This window comes from Cherax quadricarinatus, chromosome 28, assembly GCF_038502225.1.
Source record: "Cherax quadricarinatus isolate ZL_2023a chromosome 28, ASM3850222v1, whole genome shotgun sequence".
NCBI lineage: Eukaryota > Metazoa > Arthropoda > Malacostraca > Decapoda > Parastacidae > Cherax > Cherax quadricarinatus.
The window spans coordinates 29,538,981-29,566,396 of NC_091319.1; the positions used below are offsets into that span (position 1 = coordinate 29,538,981).

General features: G+C 38.6%; 1 protein-coding gene across 2 annotated transcripts in view; it reads left to right on the plus strand.

The window, feature by feature from the left end:
- Positions 1-27,416, plus strand: part of LOC138853338 (anti-lipopolysaccharide factor-like) — a 46,215-nt gene that overhangs the window by 8,854 nt on the left and 9,945 nt on the right. For both annotated transcript variants that reach the window (XM_070089507.1, XM_070089508.1), the window contains exons 2-3: positions 13,876-14,028; positions 22,948-23,084. In XM_070089507.1, the coding sequence (XP_069945608.1) occupies positions 13,883-14,028; positions 22,948-23,084 (283 nt within the window). In that variant the 5' untranslated portion in view covers positions 13,876-13,882. The remainder of the gene's footprint in view (positions 1-13,875; positions 14,029-22,947; positions 23,085-27,416) is intronic.

Genomic DNA, 27,416 nt, shown 5'->3' on the forward strand with positions numbered 1-27,416 from the left:
GTGAGCCGTTAATCGGACTAAGGGACGACAATCTTAATGATTTTTTTTTATGACTGAGACTCAAAATTTGGTTATTCAAAAATTTCAGATATTATCTTAACACCAAAGGACTTTGAAAAAGCAATAAACGACATGCCCGTGCACTCTACCCTAGGCCCAGACTCGTGGAACTCCATGTTCGTTAAGAACAGCACGAAACCCCTTTCACGAGGCTAAAATATTCTATGGCGAGGGAGCATAGACACAGGGGTCATCCCACAGTCACTAAAAAGACAGGCATAGCCCCATTCCACAAAGGTGGCAGTAAAGCAATTGCAAAAAATTGCAGACCTATAGCACTAACGTACTACATCATAAAAGTCTTTGGAAAGGTTCTAAGAAGCAAGATCGCCAGCCATCTAGATACCCATCAGGTACACAACCCAGGGCAGCATGGGTTTAGAGCAGGTCGCTCCTGCCTCTCACAACTACTGAACCACTATTAAATGGTCTTGGATGCTCTGGAGGACAAACAAAATGCAGTTGTAGTATACACAGACTTTGCGGAAACCTTCGACAAGTGTGATCATGGTGCAATAGCGCACAAAATGCACGACATGGGAATAACAGATAAAGTGGGTAGCTGGATCTATAACTTCTTAACAAATAGAAGACAAAGAGAATTAGTAAACAGAGTAAAGTTGGAGGCGACTACAGTGAAAAGCTCTGTTCCACAAGGTACAGTACTCACTCCCTTCCTGTTCCTTATCCTCATATCCGACATAGACAGAGATGTAAACCACAGCACAGTGTCCTCCTTTGCTGATGATACCCGAATATATCTGACAGTGTCATCCACTGAAGACACTGCAAATCTCCAATCGACATCAACCAAATCTCTAAATGGGCCGCAGAAAACAGTATGAAGTTCACCGAAGACAAATTTCAATTATTTCGCTATGGAAAACTCGAGGAAATTAAAACCCTGTCGGAGCATAAAAGAAATTCTAACCACGCAATAGAGCAAAAAATTAATGTGAAGGACATAAGAGTGATATTGTCAGAGACTCTGACTTTCAAAGATTTCAACAATGTATCTATCACTTCTGCTAGGAAAATGATAGGATGGATAATGAAAACCTTTAAAACTAGAGATGTTAAGCCCATGATGATTCCCTTCAAATCACTTGTTCTCTCTTGACTGGAATATTGCTGTATACTAATGACCTCTTTCAAGGCAGGCGAAATTGCAGACCTTGAGAATATACAGAGAACTTTCACAGCATGTATAAGTACAGTAATGCACCTGAATTACTGGAAACAGTTGAAGTCTCTTGATTGTACTCCCTGGAACGCAGACGGGGAAAGATACATGGTAATATACACTTTGAAAATCCTACAGGGACTAGTCGCAAATCTACACACGAAACTCAAACCCAACGAAAACAAAAGACTCGGCAGGAAATGTAATACCCCAATGAAAAGCAGGGGTGCACGAGTACGCTAAGAGACAAAGACTGTTCAACTGCCTCCCAGCATAAATAAGAGGATTACCAACATGCACCTAAAGTCAGTACCAGACCATCTGGGCTCTGATTCGTAAATTGGCTTACGTGCAGCCGCATGGTTGATCAGGCCCTCTCCACCGCGGGGCCTGGTCACGGACAAGGCCACGGGGGCGTTGACCCCCGAAGCCCGCTTTAGGTATTCTTCAGGTATTATAATGAATATGATCTTGTGTCTATGGACTTCAGTAAGGCTTGTCATAAAGTTTAACATCTGAGATTCTTGAGGAAAGTAGAAGCATACGGAGATTTTTGCCTGGAGAGAGAGAGGTGTTGTTGACAGATAGACAACAGAGAGATGAGTCGTTACCGTCAAATTACCGCCCAATAAACCTAACCTCAATTGTTTGCAATTTACTAGGAGTCAATAAAGAAATGTAGATAGAGTGAGGGTTGTGGATCAGTGACTGTGATGGTGGTGGATCAATGTGAGTTGTGGTGGTGGCGAATCAATGAGAGTCGTGGTGGCGGTGGATCAATGAGGGTCGTGGTGGTTGTGGATCAGTGAGGGTCGTGGTGGTTGTGGATCAATGAGAGTTGTTGTGGTGGATCAATGAGGGGTCGTGGTGGTGGATCAATGAGAGGTCATGGTGGTGGTGATGGATCATCGAGGGTTGCGGCGGTAGTGATGGTGGTGGATCTATGATAGGTAATGGTGAATCAGTGAGGGTCGGGGTGGTGAGGGATCAATGAGCATTGTGAGTGGTGGGTCAGTGATGGTGATGGTGGATCAATGAGGGTCGTGGTGGTGGTGGTGGATCAATGACGCTCGTGATGGTGGTGAACCAATGAGCGTTGTGGGGGTGGTGGTGGATTAATGATGGCGGTGGTGGATCAGTAATGGAGGTCGTGGTGAAGCAGTGATGGTGGTGGTGGATCAATGATGGTGGTGACTGTGGTTCAATGATCATGGTGGGGTTGTGGATTAATGATGTTAATGGTGGATCAATGATGGTGGTGGTGCCGGTGTATCAGTGATGGTGGTGGTGGTGGTGGTGGATCAATGATGGTGGTGGTGATGGATCAGTGATGGTGGTGGATCAATGATGGTTCTGGTGGTGATGGATAAATGAGGGTCGTGGTGGTGGTGGTGGATCATTGATGTTAGTGGTGGATCAGTGATGATGGTTGTGGTGGATCATTGATGTTAGTGGTTGATCAGTGATGGTGGTTGTGGTGGATCATTGATGAAGGTAATGGTGGACCAATGATGGGGCTGGTGGTGGATCGTTGATTGTGGTGGCGGTGGATCAATGATGGTGGTAGGTAAATTATTATTATTTTAGTCCCTTTTATATTGTCTCCATTATTTTAGCTTTGAAGAACTACCTTTGCTCATTTTTTTACATTTGTTAAAATAATTCAGGTGTTATTTTTTAGCTTTAGAATATTTACTTTGTCTTATACTTAATTCTTACTATATATTCACTCTAAATCTTATGATAACAAGCATTGATCCTGATACCAATCTCTTATTGAATGACTTAAATGAATCAAACAGTAACTGTAATTACTACACAGCAGAACAAACAAAGGCACTCCTCAGAGCCACCAACAACATAACTGTTTTAACTACAATATCAGATCTTTAAGCAAGCATGACGATGACCTCATAGCATTACTAAATTCCCTGCATGCCAGTATGTCCATCATTACTCTCACCGAAACCTGGCTAAAGCCTGATACTACAGATGTCTATGCCATTCCTGGTTACACAGCCATACACAACTGTAGGTCAGATCAACAAGGGGGTGGCACAGCTATATACTACTCAGACCAGCTAGAATGTATCACTAAAACTTGCACAAGGGATGAACATGGGGAATATATAATAGCTAAATTCAGATCCAAATACCTACAAAAACCTCTCACAGTGATAAACATCTACAGAGTACCACAGTCAAACATTAGCCGTTTTAGTGAAAACCTAGGAAGTATGATAACTGATGCACGCATGAACAAAGATCACTTGCTACTCTCAGGTGACTTCAATATAAATCTCCTGCAAGACCAGGACCCACAAGTTACTGAATTCACAAACACAATGAGTAACTGCATGTTGCTACCAACAGTAACAAAACCTACAAGAGTTACAGAGACTAGTGTTTCCCTACTAGACCACATCTGGACCAACACCATATCCCCTTTAAAATCAGGCATAATCACAGATAATACCACAGACCATTACTCTACCTTCCTCATAACAAATCTTAGCAAATTACCCCAAGACACTACTAAAGTCACCTTCAGACTTCACAATGAGGCAGCCATTAATAACTTCACAGCAGCAGTGACAAACATTGACTGGCACACTGAGCTAGAAATCTATACAGATATTGAGGAATGTATTAATAATTTTCCTAAAAAGACCCAATACCTCTATAACAAGCACTGCCATAAAAAAAACTAAACAGATGACAGCTAAGAGACTGAACAGTCCCTGGCTAACACCCAGCATCCTCAAATCCATAAATACAAAGCACCTATATGAAAAACAGTACAGAATGGGTCACATAACCAGAGACTAAACAAAACGTTACTCGTCAATCCTAACCAGTCTGATAAGAAGGGCTAAAAAATTGCATTATGAGAACAGATTATCCAACTTACGAGGTGATATAAAAAAGACCTGGAAAACCCTATCAGAAATTCTAGGAACAAAAAAGATATCATGAAATAGCGAAATTAAATTAACAAAATCAGATGAACCCCAACTCCCACCAACTGAAACAGCAAACAGACTCAATGATTTCTTCTCCAATATAGGAAAAAACCTTGCCAATAAAATCCCAAGCTCAGATACCCCACCCAATGACCACCTCACTGGCAACTACCCGAACACACTGTTCCTAGCTCCGACTAACCCAAATGAAGTCTCCCTTATTATCAACACACTAAAAAACAAGACAGGAGATTTAAATACCTTACCACCCTTTATATACAAAAAAGCGTCAGAAGTGCTATCACCAATCACTGCAACACTCTTTAACAAATCCATCGAATCCTCTACCTTCCCTACAGTTCTCAAAATAGCAAGGGTCACCCCGATCCAGAAAGGAGGAGACCAAACAGACTTGAATAACTATAGGCCAATATCCAACTTACACCCTCTCTCTAAAATCTTCGAAAAATTAATTTATAAGCGAATCTATTCCTACGTCATCTCCCAAAACATACTCAACCCCTGTCAGTTTGGGTTCAGGCCTAATAAAAATACTAATGATACTATTATACACATGCTAGAACATATATACACTGCAATCGAGAAAAAAGAAGTCCCACTGGGGATCTTCATTGACTTACGTAAAGCTTTTGATACAGTTGACCATGACTTGCTCCACATAAAATTGTCGCACTATGGTATAAGAGGGCACTCCCTCAACTACCTAAAGTCATACCTCAGCAACAGAAGCCAATATGTGTACACAAATGGGGCAAGCCCTTCCGCACAGCCAATTACAGTTGGTGTCCCACAGGGAAGTGTCCTTGGCCCTCTTCTCTTTCTCATATACATAAATGACCTACCAAATGCATCGCAACTACTCAAACCCACACTATTTGCAGATGACACTACATACGTCTTCTCTCACCCGAGCCCAGTCATGCTAGCCAATACTGTAAATACCGAATTACAGAAAATATCTACCTGGATGATGACTAACAAACTTACTCTAAACATTGACAAACCCTACTTCATTCTATTTGGTAACAGAGCTACAGATGTCCCTCTTAACATAATGATAAATGGATCACCTATCACAAAGCTCACAGAGGGAAAATTCTTAGGAATCCGCCTTGATAATAGACTCAAATTTCAAACACATATACAACAAATTTCCAAGAAAATTTCCAAGACCGTAGTCATACTATCAAAGATACGGTACTATGTTCCACAGTCAGCCCTCATGGCCCTATATCACTCACTTATTTACCCCTATCTCACCTATGGAATTTGTGCATGGGGCTCAACAACAATAAACCATCTCAGACCACTAATTACCCAACAAAAGGCTGCAGTCAGAATGATAACAAATTCCCACTACAGGCAGTACACTACACCAATATTCAAAACTCTAAACCTACTCACCATACAAAACATCCACACTTATTACTGCACCTATTACACACATAGAACACTTAACTCTGATATAAACCGTCCCCTCAAACGTCTCCTTACCAACCGCAACAGAACACATGACCATAACACAAGGCACAGATCACTTTTTGATGTTCCTCGTGTCAATCTCACGCTATGTAAAAATTCAATGCACATAAAAGGCCCTAAAATCTGGAATTCATTACCTGTAAATGTAAAAGAAACACTGTTTATAAATTCAAGTCTCTTCTCAAAAATCACTTACTCACCCACAACCAAATAAATACTGAATAATTGTATCTTATAGATTGTATATCTTAAATGTTTCTCATAATTGTATCACATATATGTTTAACCTGAGACCCAATCAAACTGTGTTATTTTTTTAACTACATTACCTAACAGAATACTCCATTCTACTGAATGTTCAGCAACACAGTAAATGACCATATGACCTGTCTTAGTAATACTCATTTGTGCTTAATTGTTATCTGTTTACAATAATGTTTTACCACTGAATACATCATTGCTTAGTTAATCTTAAATTAATTTTAAGCCTGCCCATAATGCTCTACATACAAGAGGCTTTGGCATGTTGCACTTAACTGTATTCCTTTGAACTTCTCTGTATCATATTCAAATTAATAAATAAATGGTCGTGGTGGTAGGGTGGTGGTGGATCTATAAGTGTTATGATGGTGGTGGGGGATCTCTGATTTTGTGGATCAATGATAAAGGTGGTGGTGAATCAATGTTGGTCGTGATGGTGGAGGATCGATGAGGGTCGTGGTGGTTGTGGATCAGTGAGGGTTGCGGTGGTGGTGGTTTATCAGTGATAGTGGTGGATCAATGATGGTGGTGGTGGATCATTGGAGGTGGTGGATCATTGGTGGTGGTGGTGGTGGTGGTAGATCAGTGATGGTGGTGGTGGTGGATTAATGATGGTGGTGGTGGTTGATCAATGATGATGGTGGTGGTTGATCAATGATGGTTTTGGTGGTTGATCAGTGATGGTGGTGGTGGCAGGTCAATGATGGTCATGGTAATGTTTCGTGATGAGGTTAGTTGCGGTGGTGGTGGATCAGTGATGGTGGTGGTGGATCAGTGATGGTGGTGGTGGATCAGTGATGGTGGTGGTGGATCAGTGATGGTGGTGGAGGACCAGTGATGGGGGTGGTGGATCAGTGATGGGGGTGGTGGATCAGTGATGGTGGTGGTGGATCAGTGATAGTCCTACATATGATAATTTGTATCCAGCTAGCAGGAGACGGTCACTCATCAACCGGGACCGTCACTCGTATCCTGTGTCTGAGCCGCTCATACTGGCACCATCCTGCTTCTTATCATTGTGTCCTTTACGTAACAGAAAATTAAATGAGAATTTTACAATTATCTAAATAAAATATAATTATTTTAATCATCATCATAATTATTATTTTTTTTATTATTATTATTATTATTATTATTATTATTATTATTATTATTATTATTATTATTATTCTCATTACTCTTAAAATCCCATATCTCTCATTACTCTGAAAATAATATATCTTTCATTACTGTTAAAATCCCATATCTCTCATTAGTCTTAAAATACCATATCTCTCATTACTCTTAAAATCCCATATCTCTCATAAGTCTTAAAATCCTTTATCTCTCATTATTCTTAAAATCTCTCATCTCTCATTATCCTTAAAATTTAATATCTCTGATTATCCTTAAAATTCCATATCTTTCATTATTCTTAATTAATATTCCATGCCTCATTGTTCTTAAAATCCCATATCTCTCATTACTCTTAAAATCCCTCATCTCTCATTATTCTTAAAATCCCATGTAGCATTACTCTTAGAATCCCATATCACTTGTTCTCTGTAGGCTGGAATACTGTTGAACACTATCAGCTTCATTTAAGGCAGGTGAGACTGCAGATTTAGAGAATGTACAGAGAGCCTTCACTGCACACAGTAGTTCAGTCAAGCACCTTAATTACTGGGAACGTTTGGAATAACTTGACCTGTTTTCTCTGGAGTGAAGGCGAGAGATGCATCATTATCTACACCTGGAAAATCCTGGAGGAACCGGTTCCAAACAAGCACACACAAATCGTTCCCTATGAAAACAAAAGACGGAGCAGACGGTCCAACATACCCCTAATGAAAAGCAGGGGCGTCAATAGTACACTAAGAAAAAACACAATAAGTCTCCAGGGCCCAAGACTGTTCAACAGCCTCCCAACAGGCATAAGGAGAATTACCAATAGATCCCTGGCTTCCTTCAAGAGGGAGCTGGACAGATACCTAAAGTCAGCTGGGCTGTGGTTCGTACGTTGGACTACGTGCAGCATCAGTAACAGCCTTGTTGATCAGGCCTTGATCCACCGGAAGGCCTGGTTGTGGACCGGGCCGCGGGGACGTTGATCCCCGTGATACCCTCCAGATAGACTCCAGGTCATTCTTTTCAGGAGGTAACACCCAGGGCTCTTGACTACACAGGCCCTTATATTTGCCTCAATCCTTATAATTGAACGAACTGATGCGTCATTAAGGAGTGCTAGAGTTTGTACAAGTGATTTAGCAATTACAGCACAATGGCAGGGGCAGTCCTGTGACAAGGGCACCATGAGTCTTCTTCAGCATAAGTGGTGTAGCAGTTACCTACAATGGTTGTAGACGCCCTGTAGCTGGGACATAGCACGTCATCGGTTCAAGTAGTGTCTTGGTTTATACGATTATGTGAGTCACCTACAACTGTGTGAGTCACCGGAAGTAACACCTAGGTGTTACTTCCGGTCTAGGTGTTACTTCCGGTCTAGGGCTTCCACGGAATGGCTTCCAAGGTATGGCTTCTTGTCGCGCGCGCCCGCCCGACCCGCGCCCGCCCTACCTGCGCCCGCCCAACCCGCGCCCGTCCGCGCCGCCCGCCCGCGCCCTCGCCCGCGCCTTCTGCAGCGCCTTCTGCAGCGTCGTCCAGATCGCCCTCGCTCCCCGAATTTTTCTCCGATTTTTTTCAAATTTTTTTTGAATTTCATTTTCTTGTGGTCTCCATCTCTTCGGATCAAATTTTTGAGGTTCCCCTTCCCACTTTCACCCCATCCCAAAATTACTGCTACATCTCCTTGGATCAAGTTTTTCTCGATCTCAATAATATCAAGATTTTCCCCCCACACCTCTCACCATCCACTTCTACCCCAATTTTTTTCGATTTTTTTTTAATTTCATTTTCTTATGGTCTCCATCTCCTTGGATCAAGTTTTTGGCTTCCTCCCTATGGGGGGTAAGCGTTCAAATGGACTCCCCCTATCGGGCATGGTACTTTCTCTTAATACAGGTCTAAACAAGTGTGACGTCACCCCACCTGTGTTTACTCAGCGGTCAGTGACGTCACGTGATGACTTCACACACAGGCTGAATCTTGTCGACGAAACATTAACTTAAAATGCAGGATAACACTAATACACAATATTTTCATTTATTTATTATACAACCAATGCACTTTATTTCACAAACATATACAAATTAATTGAAAAAAGGTGCAAATCATTGACTAAAATCAACATGGAGTAAAAGAAATTCTGTGCATTTTGTTCTGGATCATCTTCGTCGTCACCATCTCACTCCACACACATTTTCACTCTTAACCAGGACAACCCAAATAATTCCTCATTTTCGTTAATACCCACAACAATCCACTACAATATACAACACAAGATTCACTCTCCTCAAGTCTAGACATCTGCCGAGCGAGTCATATCTGACCGATCTCAGATAACATCTCAGGTCACCCCATAGCATCGTCTGAGACTATGACCTGCTCTCCCCACCCCCCAAACCCTCACACTTCCACCAACATCTCACAGTTTTCACTCATAACACACAATTTTTCTCGTTTTAACTATTTCGTCAGAAAAAGTTACCACAACACTTACAACTTATAACCACTTTTCGATAAATTCACTTGTCACAATTTTACATATTACGAAGTTAATACACACACACACACACACACACACACACACACACACACACACACACACACACACACACACACACTTTTTCTTAATCTAACTCTTAAGAATTATTCTCTCTTCGACAACCTTTATCATCTCGCTACAGGACAACCTCCAGATTGCTTCGAACACTCTCATAAATCATTTGAATACTCACAAAAATACCTTTGAACATTTCCAAACAACACTGAAACACTTCCAAAATATCATTTTGAATACTCCCAAATAAGATTTGATATCATTTCATTATATTACAACTCATTACCCAAACTCCTCCCTCAGTCTCCAGACTTCACAACATTATCACAAAAAACTAACTCAAACACTTATGACATGAGACATTTTACCCAAACTATCAAACCCACACACACACCACACTTTACTTTGAACAACACCAAAAACACCATCAATTACCTTTGAATACTCCAAAAAACATCATTCGAACACCCCCAAATCACCACTGAATACTCCCAGAACACCTTCATAAATACTCTTGCATATCATTTGAACACCTTCAAAAACGCCTTTGAATAGTCTCAAACATCATTTGAGTACTCCCAAATACACCACTGAATACTACTAAAACACCACTGAATGCAGTCAAAACACCACCAAAATCGTCATAAACTAAGATCAACATCACAGACTAACACCCATTTTCACACAAATCCCCTCAAATCACTATAACCAAGACGATTACCAATTTCTATGAGTACACTCACCTCCAATTAAGATATAACATGAGCGCAAATAAAACATGAACACAAACCAAACACACACGAACACTTACAACAGAATCACCTCTTTTTCGGTATCTCTAGTTCGACAACAACGCCCACACCCCACAACATCCACATCCCACAACACCCACAATCCACATCATCCACAACCCACAACACCCACAACAACAACCCACAACTTATAACCACTTTTCGGCATCTCTAGTTTGACAAGAACACCCACAACCCACAGCACCCACAACCCACAACACCCCACATCCCACATCACCCACAACAACAACCCACTTATAACATCTTTTTTGGTATCTCTAGTTCGACAACAATACCCACAATACCAATTTATTCACAATTTTTCCTCTTTCGATACAAATTTTTCCCATTCTTTTTACTGAATCTTAAATGTAATACATATTCCTCCCTACATTACTAAAATTCTAATAAAATCCTCTCCATACCCATCTCCTTGTATCCACATAAATTGTTATTATACTCACAACAACTAATCATCTCACTACCCAACTACTGCGTCATGTTTCTACACCCTCCATTCTTTTCCAATGCATCATAACTTTTCACTTCTATAATTTCTTTTAAAATATTCACACATTACCTTTATTTTCAGTAAAATCCCCCCATATTTCATTAAATTTCTAATACACCCCTCCTCATACCCCTATCCATCTCACCCACTTTTCTTCGCATCCACTCACCCATCTGCCAACACACCTCTTCAGAACACACACAAAAATCACATTTCAAATCCATAAATGCATCTCATCACCCATCTCAAATCCAGTAAAATCACTAACCATGATATTCACAAAATTCTATGACCACCTAACACACACAGTCACCTCACTTTACTTTGAACACCTTCAAAACACTCTCATACATCATCATTTGAGACCACCTTTTATCAATATCTCTAAAGAAACATTCTCTCTCATCGACAACCTTTATCATATCACTACAGAGCAACCCCAAGATGTCTTCGAACACTCTCATAAATCATTTGAATTCTCACATAAACACCTTTGAACATTTCCAAACAACACTGAAACACATCCAAAATATCATTTTGAATTCTCCCAAATAAGATTTGTCATCTCTAATTTATCTACACTTACATTATTTTCATTAAATTACAACTCATCCTCCAAACTTCTCTCTCATTCTCCAGATTTTTACAACAGTATTACAAAAAAAAAAAAATACAGCTCATGCACTTATGAGTCATTACCAAAACTAACACAAACACACCCACACACACCACACTTTACTTTGTACAACACCAAAAACACCATCAATTACCTTCGATTACTCCAAAAACATCATTTGAACACATTCAAAAACATCATCAAACTCCTCTGAATACTCCCAAAATACCACTGAATACTACCAAAACAGCACTGAATACTGCCCAAACAACACTAAAAATCACCAGAAACTAAGATCAACACCAACAATTAACACCCATTTTATAGAAATCCCCCCAAATCACTATAACCAAGACGATCCCGCTCACCTCAGACTATTATATAACATGAGCGCAAAAAAAAAAACATTTCTCATAAATCATTTGAATACTCACAAAAAAAACCTTTGAACATTTCCAAACAACACCGAAACACTTACAACAGGATCAACACCAACTGAAAACATAACATGTACACACACAAAAAACTAAGATATCCATTAACTAACATCCATGACCACTCACCTCAAAACCACTAAGATCGCAGAAAACACTCATTTTTTATAAACATTCACACAAAAAATCACAATCACCAACTCCATACAATATCTAATACACTCCCCTCACTACCACCAACACATACCAGCACAGATAGGGATACCTCCCATGACATCATACTCCATCCTGTGTTTACTTGGCGATCAGCGAAGTCACACCCAAACACCTTGTTTCAACCTGTTATATCTCCAATATCTAAGATCACCACAATCAAGGCGTTTACCAAATTCTGTAACCCCACCACTAAGATCACACATTTTTGTACACATTCTCTTAAAACATCATCATAACGAAGATCACTAAAACTATCTATACTTTTACTAAGATCACATAACATTTTGTCTTATCTAACTCACTCACCAATTTACATTCTCATTCACACTTACACATTTCATTAACCGAAATTACATCTCATCCACCAAACTCCTCCCTCATTCTCCAGACTTTACATTAGCACAAAAAAAACTAACTCATACACTTATGACATGAGACATTACCATAACTAACACACTGACTAACTTTGAACCAACTCTGAACACCAAAACACCACTGAACATCTCGAAAAAATACTCTGCACATCATTTGAACACCTTCAAAAACACCATCAAACACCTCCGAATACTCCCAAAACACTACTGATTACTACCAAATCACCACTGAATACTACCAAAACACAGTCAAAATCACCAGAAACTAAGTTTAGCATCACCAGCTAACACCCATTTTATAGAAATCCCCTCAAATCACTATAACCAAGAACTCCCTCCCCATGGGCGCAAAAAAAAAAAAAAAACATGAACACAAACCTAATACACGAACACTTAGTACATGATCACCATCAACTGAAAACATATCTTGTACACACATAAATTTAAGACAACCACCAACAACAAACACCCATATTCACTTACCTCAAAAACCACTAATATCACAGAAAACACTCATTTTTTATAAACATTCACACAAAAAATCATGTTTGACAACATCTAAGCGCACTCACCTCACTACCACCAACACACGATGTCACACCCCACAGGACCGGCGAGGTCACCACCAGTGACGTCACACACCCATCTGTGTTTACTTGGTGGTCAATAACATCACGCCCAACCCACCTTGTTTCAACCTGTTGTACCCACAATATCTAAGAACACTATAACCAAGACGATTACCAGATTTTATGACCCCACCACTAAGATTACAGAAAACACTCATTTTTATAAACATTCACACAAAAATCACGATCACCAATTCCATATCATGTTTACCATCATCTATCAACACTCATCACCAAGATCACCAAAAATCTAAGATCATGCATCTCAAAACTACTATGATCACTGAAAACACTTATTTTTTAAACATTCGTGTATGGCTGTATGAGTGGTCGTATGAGTGTGTTTGTCAATCTATTAGCATGTTTATCTACCTCTCTACCAGAGCCCTCTACTCATTGCGTTTGGATAATTTTGAGCTCAACGATGAACATAAATTAGTTTGAAAATTGTATATGAAGTTATGGTTTGGTTTTGGAGTTGAAGGTAAGTGTAACAAACTTCATCGAGGATCGTTGGGTCATTAAACAAATTCTTCGGGAAGTCTTTGAAAGTAGTTAGAAAGATATTTGAGTGAAACTAATTTATTGTATAATTAATGATTTAAACAAGGCAAAAAGCAGTGTTCGTTTTGTTATATTGTTTCAGTGTGAACATGTCAACATTATGTTGTTGCAGTTTGAGGATGTCAGCATCGCTGGTATCAGGAAGGTGGTCGGGAACACTGGTGTTGTCAGTGCTGGTACTGCTGCAGGTGGTTCCCGTATCAGCACAAGCCAAACCCCTCGACTTCTCACAGATTTTATCTTCAGTCGCTACAAATGCGGTCGGGTGAGTATTTACGTTCTGTTTTAATTCCTACAGGAGAAATCATCTGTGTGGCATGTATATGTAGCTCCAGAATTTTAATATTTAATTAGAGAAAACATCAAAAATATATACGGCTGATAAGGAGGCTTTCTCGCTGTAATATATATATATATATATATATATATATATATATATATATATATATATATATATATATATATATATATATATATATATATATATATATATACATATATATATATATATATATATATATATATATATATATATATATATATATATATATATATATATATATATATATATATATATATATATATATATATATATATATATATATATATATATATATATATATATATATATATATATATATATATATATATATATATATATACGTGTATATATATATATTTATATATGTCGTGCCGAATTGGCAGAACTTGCGATCTTGGCTTAAATAGCAACGCTCATCTTGCCATATAGGACAAGCGAAAATTTGTGTATGCAATAATTTCGCCAAAATCATTATGAACCTAACGAGAAAAATATATTTCACTGTGTTTGTTTAGTATTAAATTATTGTAAACAAATCTAAAATATATTTAGTTGGATTAGGTTAAAATAAATTGTTCTTGTTATAATAAGGTTAGGTAAGTTTTCTAAGATTCTTTTGGTGCAAAATTAAAATTTTATACATTAACATTAATGAAAAAAATATATCTTTAAACGTATAAGAGAAAATTTTAGAAAGGACTTAATTTTAAATGAGTTCTTACTAATTGACCAGTTTTACATATTCGGCAAGACATATATATATATATATATATATATATATATATATATATATATATATATATATATATATATATATATATATATATATTTATATATATATACGTATATATATGCAAAACAACCACTGTGAAAGACTAGAGAAATTCCAAGCGCTTTCGTGACTGCTCACATTATCAAGGAGCTATGAAAATAAAGCATCCAAATTCCCAAATTGTATTAATTATAAATGGATCTAATTTATATAAACCAATGGAAATATTCATATTATTGTCAAAACTGCTTTTTATGAAACAAGATTCAATTATATTCCTGTCGACCATGGACTTGCTTGATACTACTTTCTCAACTTTTTGAAAATCAATTGGATGGTTAAAATCTATTTATTCATGTAAGAGATTTTAGCCATCCAATTGATTTTCAAAAAGTTGAGAAAGTAGTTTCAAGCAAGTCCATGGTCAACAGGAATATAATTGAATCTTGTTTCATAAAAAGCAGTTTTGACAATAATATGAATATTTCCTTTGGTTTATATAAATTAGATACATTTATAATTAATAGAATTTGGGGAGAATTTAATAATACACTGGACAAATAATAATATTTTAAATTTTCTTGGGTAGAATAGTTTGTTGGTGGGTTGTGCGAAGGACCTGTCCAGTCGGGCCGGCGCGCGTCAGGTGTTTAACTGTTGTGGGATCTGATAGTGAGGTGTTGGCCAGACCCCTTATATACCTTCCTTGGATGCTTTACTTTCATAGTTCCTTGATAATGTGGGTAGTCACGAAAGCGCTTGGAATTTCTCTAGTCTTTCACAGTGGTTGTTTTGCATATTCTGAAATCACCTGTTTACTTTGATCTTATTGCATATATATATATATATATATATATATATATATATATATATATATATATATATATATATATATATATATATATATATATATATATATATATATTTTATTTTATTATCACACTGGCCGATTCCCACCAAGGCAGGGTGGCCCGAAAAAGAAAAACTTTCTCCATCATTCACTCCATCACTGTCTTGCCAGAAGGGTGCTTTACACTACAGTTTTTAAACTGCAACATTAACACCCCTCCTTCAGAGTGCAGGTACTGTACTTCCCATCTCCAGGACTCAGGTCCGGCCTGCCGGTTTCCCTGAACCCCTTCATAAATGTTACTTTGCTCACAATCCAACAGCACGTCAAGTATTAAAAACCATTTGTCTCCATTCACTCCTATCAAACACGCTCACGCATGCCTGCTGGAAGTCCAAGCCCCTCGCACAAAAAACCTCCTTTACCCCCTCCCTCCAACCTTTCCTAGGCCGACCCCTACCCCGCCTTCCTTCCACTACAGACTGATACACTCTTGAAGTTATTCTGTTTCGCTCCATTCTCTCCACATGTCCGAACCACCACAACAATCCTTCCTCAGCCCTCTGGACAACAGTTTTGGTAATCCCGCACCTCCTAACTTCCAAACTACGAATTCTCTGCATTATATTCACACCACACATTGCTCTCAGACATGACATCTCCACTGCCTCCAGCCTTCTCCTCGCTGCAACATTCATCACCCATGCTTCACACCCATATAAGAGCGTTGGTAAAACTATACTCTCATACATTCCCCTCTTTGCCTCCAAGGACAAAGTTCTTTGTCTCCACAGACTCCTAAGTGCACCACTCACCCTTTTCCCCTCATCAGTTCTATGATTCACCTCATCTTTCATAGACCCATCCGCTGACACGTCCACTCCCAAATATCTGAATACATTCACCTCCTCCATACTCTCTCTCTCCAATCTGATATCCAATCTTTCATCACCTAACCTTTTTGTTATCCTCATAACCTTACTCTTTCCTGTATTCACTTTCAATTTTCTTCTTTTGCACACCCTACCAAATTCATCCACCAATCTCTGCAACTTCTCTTCAGAAATCTCCCAAGAGCACAGTGTCATCAGCAAAGAGCAACTGTGACAACTCCCACTTTGTGTGATTCTTTATCTTTTAACTCCACGCCTCTTGCCAAGACCCTCGCATTTACTTCTCTTACAACCCCATCTATAAATATATTAAACAACCACGGTGACATCACATATATGTATATATATGTATATATATGTATATACATATGTACATACATGTATATATATGTATATATATGTATATATATGTATGCAAAACAACCACTCTGAAAGAATAGAGAAATTCCAAGCGCTTTCGTGACTACGAAAGCGCTTGGAATTTCTCTATTCTTTCAGAGTAGTTGTTTTGCATATTTTGAAATCACCTGTTTACTGTGATCTTATTGCATATATATGTATATACATATATATATATATATATATATATATATATATATATATATATATATATATATATATATATATATATATATATATAAACCATCAAAATATTGATATTCACCTACCTTCGCCTTATTTATATAATGATATATAATTTGAATACTTGAATACAATATGCATTCATTTTCTTTCCAATGAATGACTCAGGGCAACTCAAAAGTTATAGCAGTGTGAATCGTCTGTTTACTTATTTTCAAGCAAAAGCATCAACGATACCTTCAACATTCAGACTCTTGGCTCTTGAAATTCATAGCTCTAACTGCACTTCCACTTGTTCTACTGTCACTACTGTTGTTTATCAAATACATTATTGTGAGCTACAGGCAGGAAAAATCACTTTATGTGCTGAAGAATTAACTGGTAAAGACACACTAAAGCTCGTCAGCTAATAAATTTCTGTGAGAGCATCCCGGTGTGGTTTGAAAATTGTAGTAAATTCAAGCGGAGAAGTGACAATAGGATTCTATTTCTTTTCTTCCAAGAAGACGCCGCACTTTATGAAACTCTACACTTAAATTTCTCCCTTTGATACCATAGCTATATGTCCTTCCCCGAATACGAGATTCCCTAGACCAGTCCTACAGAAGGTAATGTGAGTTGTTTGAAAATCGCTTGTTAAATTCGTTAACTAACCTGTCTAAAACAGGAATTCGTGAGAATTATTCTATTTCTTGTGATATCCAAGTTGAGAACTAATAACAAACTGTTGTAAATTGCTTGATTAAAAGCATTGTCTCATTGTCTTTTCCTGAAAATCAGACAAGAATGACATAACTAAATGAGCAGCAGAAGCCAGCTGGAGGTGAGGGAACTGAAAGTGGTCATACAGTGATCTAGTGGTTTGCCATAAAATCTTCATCACTGAATGACATATCAGTGTGACTGTAAATGACATCAATGAGACTGTAAATGACATCAATGAGACTGTAAATGACATATCAATGAGACTGTAAAGGGCCCTTGTGCCTGTTACCTTATGAGCATTTATCGTTTTCCTAATGTCTAGTAAGGCTGAAAATATTGCTGTTAAAGTTACGTTGACAGCAGAAAAAGCAATGTTATGGTAGGATCATTTTGTGTCTGAAAGCTTCTTTAATTCTAATGGATGTTTTAGAAAGGCAAGAGTCCTTTGTTTTTTTCATAAACATGTGCTCAACTGTCCTAGAAAACCAAAACTGCACAGCTATTGGATTGTGGCCAAGAACTCGGCCACTGTCTGAATGCTGGAAATACGATCAACCAATGTTAGGTTTAAGCTCTGAGCGATACAGCACCGTACACTGCCTGTGGAGCTTCTTTTTTTAACTTCTCAAGCACAGGTTACTGAAGCACCGTCACATCATGGACCAAATACACATTTCTTTTTGTCAGTATTACAGTTTGAGAGCTTCTTTGATTTTCTCTATGAGAGAGAGAGAGAGAGAGTAAATCTGCCTGCACACCATATGCTGCTGGGAAACTGTGGAATGACTCATGAACGTCTGCATAGCACATATACCTTATAGCTCCAGTTGCTTTGCATATTTTTTGCTTACATCTTTTGTTTCTCCAAGGAAAAACTCTGCTACTTTAACGAATGACCTTCTTTCTGATCATGAATGTCATAATAAGGACTTCATGTTGAATATCTCGTTAATATTGCTGTCATTTCCAGGTACATTAGAAATTTTCTTTGTAATAATGTCATCAAAATTACTCAAGAGAAAAAGAAGGAGTTCCAAAAAAAATTGATCCTATTCTCAGATTTATTATCTTCTCAGTCCTTGTAGCGTTATGCTGACAAGCAGCGAATCAGAAAGTCTCAATAACTCCTCTCTTGTAACTCCTACTTTCTTGGACTGTCTTGAAGTGAGCACCTCTCGCATCCACTCTCCTGCAGCTACAAACTTCTGTTACAGTTATTAAAATCTATACCATGCTTCTCCAACATCTACCTGATCACTCTCACTTTACCTAACTTTTCTTCCAAACAATCTTCATATATCTGCCAATTACAGAAAGTGTCAGATGAGTCAGGCTGTGCTGACTAGCAGCATCCATCAGATTGTGGATCCTTGATTCAGTCATTTTCCGGTTTCTGAATTCAGAGCAAACTTCCACAGTGTACTTGTGCATGGCAGCTGCTTAACGTCTCTCGTGAAATGTGTTTTTTTTTCCATTTCGAGAAATCATAAGTGGTGAAAACAGTTTGAGTACGAACCCAGTTCTCCGAGCTAAAGTGGTGACAGGCAGAGCAATATACTGAATCTTGCACAACTGAAAACTCCAGTCAAGTGTTCCGATCATACTAACGATTGTTAACAAATGACTGGATTGTGTACCATGCACCTGGAAAACGGCTTATTTCTGAAGGTCCAGGAAAAGTTGCTTCTGCATTGTTCATGTGTACTCTCTGGCTTGGGTATGGAAAGTGATTCATTTACATTGACGGTCTGGTGAAAAAATTAAAATATACCTTTACCAGGTTAAAGTAGGTTTCATCTCGAAAGTTTTTGATACTGGTGGGGTTTTTTTTTCCAGGGGGTAAAGTCCCGAGGGGTGTTTTTCGTCTTGTTCCAGTGTCTGAACATATGAACTCGGAAGAACACAGAAATACAACTATTTAACCAACAGAATAGAGGAGAATTATACCTACGAATAAAATGAATCACTGATGATTTTCAGTACCGGAAAGATATGCCTTGGCGGACTGAAGGAAATTAAGGAAGGCTAAATACCCCCTAACCCTTCCTTGGCGCTGCCACTTTAATCCGATGAAATAATAAATAAAATCACCTACATATGCAGAAAATAGTCAGCTGGTATGAAATTTTATGAACTATTAAAAAACGAATTTAGTAACGAGTAAAAGTCACAATACCGTGGCTGGAACAAATCAGCCAAAAGCCCGCACTCAGATGAGGATGATTATGGCCATATTTTGATCTGTCCAGGGCAACTGGTCCAGGACACACCAAACAGTCGTGATAAGGTTCCTCCTGTAAATGAGGGTTTTTAGTGAGACTAGTGCAACACTGAGTACAGTTCTAGGTATGGGGGGCAGAAGACATATCTTGTCACAAACGTTGATTAGCTTCAAATAGTAGATGCTGGTGTATATTAGAAGGAATTACTTTTTGTAATAATTTTGTTGAGATGTGTTAGTGCCAGTTGGATGTTTTATGAAATAAGAGGAAAAATCTAAATATTTTTCAAGATTGTAAAGAATCTTTAATAGAATGTAAATGAAAAAGAAAACTAGAAAAAATATCAATCTGAGGTTTTAAGTTGACGAGGGAAGACTTTCCTATTTTTCAGAACATTATAAGCAACATTTCCGTTTGCTTTTATTAATCGAGAACGCTTTATTCGATTGGCCTCAAACTTTTAACGCTTGAGTAATCTTACCTGGAGTTTACCTGGAGAGAGTTCCGGGGGCCAACGCCCCCGCGGCCCGGTCTGTGACCAGGCCTCCTGGTGGATCAGAGTCTGATCAACCAGGCTGTTACTGCTGGCTGCATCTTAGGCAAGATTCATGGGACTGTTCGCATGCTGAGGTGACCAAGGAATAATGCTACATAGGTCACTTCCAATCATTGTTTCCGTGTGATAGGTGGAGCCAGACTCCTCTGACCAGCTTCAGAATGTCAGCAATCGTGTATCTAGCAATAATAATATCTTTATTTCCACAAGTACATGTACATGGTATACAAGCCTAACTGATATCAATGACATACTACTATATAGAAAGCCCCTTCTTATGAAAAGCATTTCGGGCAACTTAAGTCAGTTTTGTCAAAGGATGCGATCCACACCAGTCGACTAACACCCAGGTACCTGATTGGCGAACATAGACAACCGGTGTAAGGAAACATGCCCAATGTTTTAACTCTTACCGGGAATCGAACCCGGACGCCCACCGTGTGAAGCGAGAGCTTTTGCCACCTGACCACGAGCCACCATGACGGGCGGTGTATTTAATGCAATGTGTAGATGTCATTTTACCATTTTTAAGGTATGAAATTATTTTTACTGTGCTGCATTATTTTGCTGGTGAAAGGCTTTTGTTCCAAGGAAATGGACTTCCTTAGATCGAATTTCATGGCGTCCCATTCCATAGGTGCTAAAAGGCCCCAACAGATATAGTTCCTGCCTCTGATTAAAATATACCATCTGTGAACGGTATCAATCTTCAATGGCTGATGTATCGTAAGAAATTCATGGATTGCTTCATGAGTTTAGGCTGTATAGGCACAAATTTCATTGGATTCCATGCAATAACTTGAAAATGAATCTTCTTAGTTTTACAGTCGTGATACTAGGTTGAGTAAGTTATCATATTCCAGTTTTATTAATCGAATTGGTTTCTGTGAAATAATTGAAGAATGTCGTTTCTTGTAAGAATAAATCACAGTGTTTGACTTCATTTAGTAATCCTAAGTTCTTAATGTTCATGTATGTTCCTATTACATCTATGTCCCCTCAATACCATGGTTAAGAATTTGTATATTTTGTACATTATGCTTTCATAAAACTCTTCTTTACTTGCTTATTGTACTTACTCTCTTTAAAAGATAGATACTAATACTTAGAGAAAAGTTTGGATTGATTTTGGTCAGGGCATGTCCCAATTTTCTTTTTCAGAAGAAACTGGGAAAATTAAATACTGCTTTCCATGCGAAAATTTCTGAGTGTCCTATTTGAATATCTTCAACCCTTCCATGCTGCTAACTTAATACTACAACTTCTGAACAGCTTCTGTAGAGCTTAATGTGCTTGAGTGTTTTGGGATATTGCTTTCACTGGTCTCTTCGAGAAAATTGAATTAGATTAGGGCTGTGTGTGTCCAAGTTCGCCATTATTATTGAAGAAATTTGAAAATTAGTTTCAACATCATGATTTGTGAATGTCTTTTGTGGTTCTCTTCAAACCGTCAATGATATGTTTACCTAAAGTTTTGCATGCATTGGGGTACAGAAGACTGCTGAGGTTATGGAATTCGGGAATATCTCTCCTGACTCGCGCAGCGACCGAAATACATCAAGTTATAATTATAATCAACTTAGGCGCTAAACTTGAAAGGGTAATCTAGCGATGCAAACTCAATATTGGCAAATATTTCAATAATGCCTCCTCTGATTCGCTTCAAATATTCACTGCGTTACAAACTTATGCCGCTCTCTGCACCATTCCAGTCGCGTGCATTGCGATACAGGGGACTGGGGTGGTAATGCAATACAGGAATACCTTTATCGATCACTCAGCGACCCAGATACATCTTGTCCAGTATTGCTTAGGGCATGGTGGTGTGTTGCACTCGCCAAGAAAGACGAAAATGTCTCCTGACACAGTCTTTGGCTCGTAATGACCCGTTTAGATATAAAGCAATCTCTTATATACCAGTATTGGGTAACAAGGATTAAATATCCGCTGGCGTACAGGTGTTGAGAATCAGTGATTGAGTAACCACTAACGTACCAACACTAACGTACAACACTTTTGAGCAATCGTTAGCATTCCAGTACTGTGTATCAGTTATTAATCATCTGGTTGTGTGTCTTTGCTGCATTTTAGCGGTAAAGTAAGCTCTGGCTATCTGTGCTATATTATCGAGCTTAATTTTGGTTATTCCACCTGTCTAAGGCCAGGATATTTCTAATATCACTTGGAAGAAGACTGAATGAAATTTACCTTCAATTTATTGTTTTCATTTATATATATATATATATATATATATATTTTATTTACTTGTGACTTTACCGCAGCTTGCTGTTTAAAGAGAATGAGATCGAGCTCCTGGGCCACTACTGTACTCTCAGTACGCGGCCACACTTCCACAGGTGGAAAATGTATCACCGCGCGACAGTCACATGCCCGGGCTGGACCACTGCTGTCGGAAGAGGTGGGTATTCTTATTAATGCCAAGCCAGACTCAGCTCTTCCTCGCTTCTCCGTGTTCCTGTCCAAACCTCATCGTCTGGTCTTCTTCTCATCTCTGTGTTACTTATAGATCTCTTCATCTTTGGATTCTAGGTCATATATCATCTTCTACTCCTCTTCTATGCATTAGGCAACACTTCACCCTCACATCTCATTCTTCGTCGTGTTCAAGGCTAGACATCATGCTCACCCCTCCCTCTCTTCCCAGTGTTAAAGGCAAGACTTCATCCTCAGCCCCCTCTCTTCCCCCTGTTCAAGGCTAGAACTTATCCTCTCTTTCCCTTGTACAAGGCTAGACCTCATCCTCATCCCTTCCTCATTTTTTCCGTGTTCAAAGAAAGATTTTAGCCTCAGTCCTTCCAATGTTATTCGTGTGTTCCAGCCCATCTAAAAAAAGTGTTCGAACTTTTAACAGTGATATCAACATTTTTGGGCTGACCTAAGCATTTTTCCCGCAGCAGGTGACTCAAACATTTGTCTCACTGTAGCTGACTTAAACATTTATCTCATTGTGGTTGATTCAAACATTTGCCTCATTTTGGCTGACTTAAAATTTCGTTTTGATGTAACAAATGTGATGTAACAAACGTTTGTTCCACCGTGGCTGTCTCAAATTTTCGCTTCACTAGATTTCTTGGCTCAAAGTACTTTCTTCCACCATTTGTGATAATTGCAATATATTTCTAGTTCATAATTTCCCATGACTCTCTATGTGGCAGGGCAGCATGGTGACACCACATAGTGTCACCATGCTACCCGGCTCTGAGAAAACTTTCCCCTCATTCATCCTACTGCTACTTTTGTAACAATGCATAGCTCCTGATGACGCACAGAGACGTGTGAAAGTACTTGAGCTGATGATTCCCCCGTGGTTTGTCTTGCACACACACACACAGATAAATATATATATATATATATATATATATATATATATATATATATATATATATATATATATATATATATATATATATATATATTTATATATAAATATATATATTTATATATATATTTATATATATATATATATATATATATAGTATATATATATATATATATATACATATATATATATATATATATATATATATATATATATATTATACATATATAGGTAGAAGGTTGGTAGACAGCAACCACCCAGGGAAGTACTACCGTCCTGCCAGATGACTGTGACACAGAAACCTGTAACTGTTTTGCATGATGGTAGGATTGCTGGTTTCTTTTTCTGTCTCATAAACACGCTAGATAACAGGGATATCTTGCTACTCCTACTTACATTTTGGTCACACTTCACAGACACGCACATGCATATATATATATACATACATCTAGGTTTTTCTCCTTTTTCTAAATAGCTCTTGTTCCTCTTTATTTCTTCTATTGTCCATGGGGAAGAGGAAAAGAATCTTTCCTCCGTAAGCCATGCGTGTCGTATGAGGCGACTAAAATGCCGGGAGCAATGGGCTAGTAACCCCTTCTCCTGTAGACATTTACTAAAAAAGAGAAGAAGAAAAACTTTATAAAACTGGGATGCTTAAATGTGCGTGGATGTAGTGCGGATGACAAGAAACAGATGATTGCTGATGTTATGAATGAAAAGAAGTTGGATGTCCTGGCCCTAAGCGAAACAAAGCTGAAGGGGGTAGGGGAGTTTCGGTGGGGGGAAATAAATGGGATTAAATCTGGAGTATCTGAGAGAGTTAGAGCAAAGGAAGGGGTAGCAGTAATGTTGAATGATCAGTTATGGAAGGAGAAAAGAGAATATGAATGTGTAAATTCAAGAATTATGTGGATTAAAGTAAAGGTTGGATGCGACAAGTGGGTCATAATAAGCGTGCATGCACCTGGAGAAGAGAGGAATGCAGAGGAGAGAGAGAGATTTTGGGAGATGTTAAGTGAATGTATAGGAGCCTTTGAACCAAGTGAGAGAGTAATTGTGGTAGGGGACCTGAATGCTAAAGTAGGAGAAACTTTTAGAGAGGGTGTGGTAGGTAAGTTTGGGGTGCCAGGTGTAAATGATAATGGGAGCCCTTTGATTGAACTTTGTATAGAAAGGGGTTTAGTTACGGGTAATACATATTTAAAGAAAAAGAGGATAAATAAGTATACAAGATATGATGTAGGGCGAAATGACAGTAGTTTGTTGGATTATGTATTGGTAGATAAAAGACTGTTGAGTAGACTTCAGGATGTACATGTTTATAGAGGGGCCACAGATATATCAGATCACTTTCTAGTTGTAGCTACACTGAGAGTAAAAGGTAGATGGGATACAAGGAGAATAGAAGCATCAGGGAAGAGAGAGGTGAAGGTTTATAAACTAAAAGAGGAGGCAGTTAGGGTAAGATATATACAGCTATTGGAGGATAGATGGGCTAATGAGAGCATAGGCAATGGGGTCGAAGAGGTATGGGGTAGGTTTAAAAATGTAGTGTTAGAGTGTTCAGCAGAAGTTTGTGGTTACAGGAAAGTGGGTGCGGGAGGGAAGAGGAGCGATTGGTGGAATGATGATGTGAAGAGAGTAGTAAGGGAGAAAAAGTTAGCATATGAGAAGTTTTTACAAAGTAGAAGTGATGCAAGGAGGGAAGAGTATATGGAGAAAAAGAGAGAGGTTAAGAGAGTGGTGAAGCAATGTAAAAATAGAGCAAATGAGAGAGTGGGTGAGATGTTATCAACAAATTTTGTTGAAAATAAGAAAAAGTTTTGGAGTGAGATTAACAAGTTAAGAAAGCCTAGAGAACAAATGGATTTGTCAGTTAAAAATAGGAGAGGAGAGTTATTAAATGGAGAGTTAGAGGTAATATTTTGAGGAATTGTTAAATGTTGATGAAGATAGGGAAGCTGTGATTTCGTGTATAGGGCAAGGAGGAACAACATCTTGTAGGAGTGAGGAAGAGCCAGTTGTGAGTGTGGGGGAAGTTCGTGAGGCAGTAGGTAAAATGAAAGGGGGTAAGGCAGCCGGGATTGATGGGATAAAGATAGAAATGTTAAAAGCAGGTGGGGATATAGTTTTGGAGTGGTTGGTGCAATTATTTAATAAATGTATGGAAGAGGGTAAGGTACCTAGGGATTGGCAGAGAGCATGCATAGTTCCTTTGTATAAAGGCAAAGGGGATAAAAGAGAGTGCAAAAATTATAGGGGGATAAGTCTGTTGAGTATACCTGGCAAAGTGTATGGTAGAGTTATTATTGAAAGAATTAAGAGTAAGACGGAGAATAGGATAGCAGATGAACAAGGAGGCTTTAGGAAAGGTAGGGGGGGTGTGGACCAGGTGTTTACAGTGAAACATATAAGTGAACAGTATTTAGATAAGGCTAAAGAGGTCTTTGTGGCATTTATGGATTTGGAAAAAGCGTATGACAGGGTAGATAGGGGGGCAATGTGGCAGATGTTGCAGGTGTATGGTGTAGGAGGTAGGTTACTGAAAGCAGTGAAGAGTTTTTACGACGATAGTGAGGCTCAAGTTAGAGTATGTAGGAAAAAGGGAAATTATTTCCCAGTAAAAGTAGGCCTTAGACAAGGATGTGTGATGTCACCGTGGTTGTTTAATATATTTATAGATGGGGTTGTAAGAGAAGTAAATGCGAGGGTCTTGGCAAGAGGCGTGGAGTTAAAAGATAAAGAATCACACATAAAGTGGGAGTTGTCACAGTTGCTCTTTGCTGATGACACTGTGCTCTTGGGAGATTCTGAAGAGAAGTTGCAGAGATTGGTGGATGAATTTGGTAGGGTGTGCAAAAGAAGAAAATTGAAAGTGAATACAGGAAAGAGTAAGGTTATAAGGATAACAAAAAGATTAGGTGATGAAAGATTGGATATCAGATTAAAGAGAGTATGGAGGAGGTGAATGTATTCAGATATTTGGGAGTGGACGTGTCAGCGGATGGGTCTATGAAAGATGAGGTGAATCATAGAATTGATGAGGGGAAAAGGGTGAGTGGTGCACTTAGGAGTCTGTGGAGACAAAGAACTTTGTCCTTGGAGGCAAAGAGGGGAATGTATGAGAGTATAGTTTTACCAATGCTCTTATATGGGTGTAAAGCATGGGTGATGAATGTTGCAGCGAGGAGAAGGCTGGAGGCAGTGGAGATGTCATGTCTGAGAGCAATGTGTGGTGTGAATATAATGCAGAGAATTCGTAGTTTGGAAGTTAGGAGGAGGTGCAGGATTACCAAAACTGTTGTCCAGAGGGCTGAGGAAGGGTTGTTGAGGTGGTTCGGACATGTTCAGGGAAACCGGCAGGCCGGACTTGAGTCCTGGAGATGGGAAGTACAGTGCCTGCACTCTGAA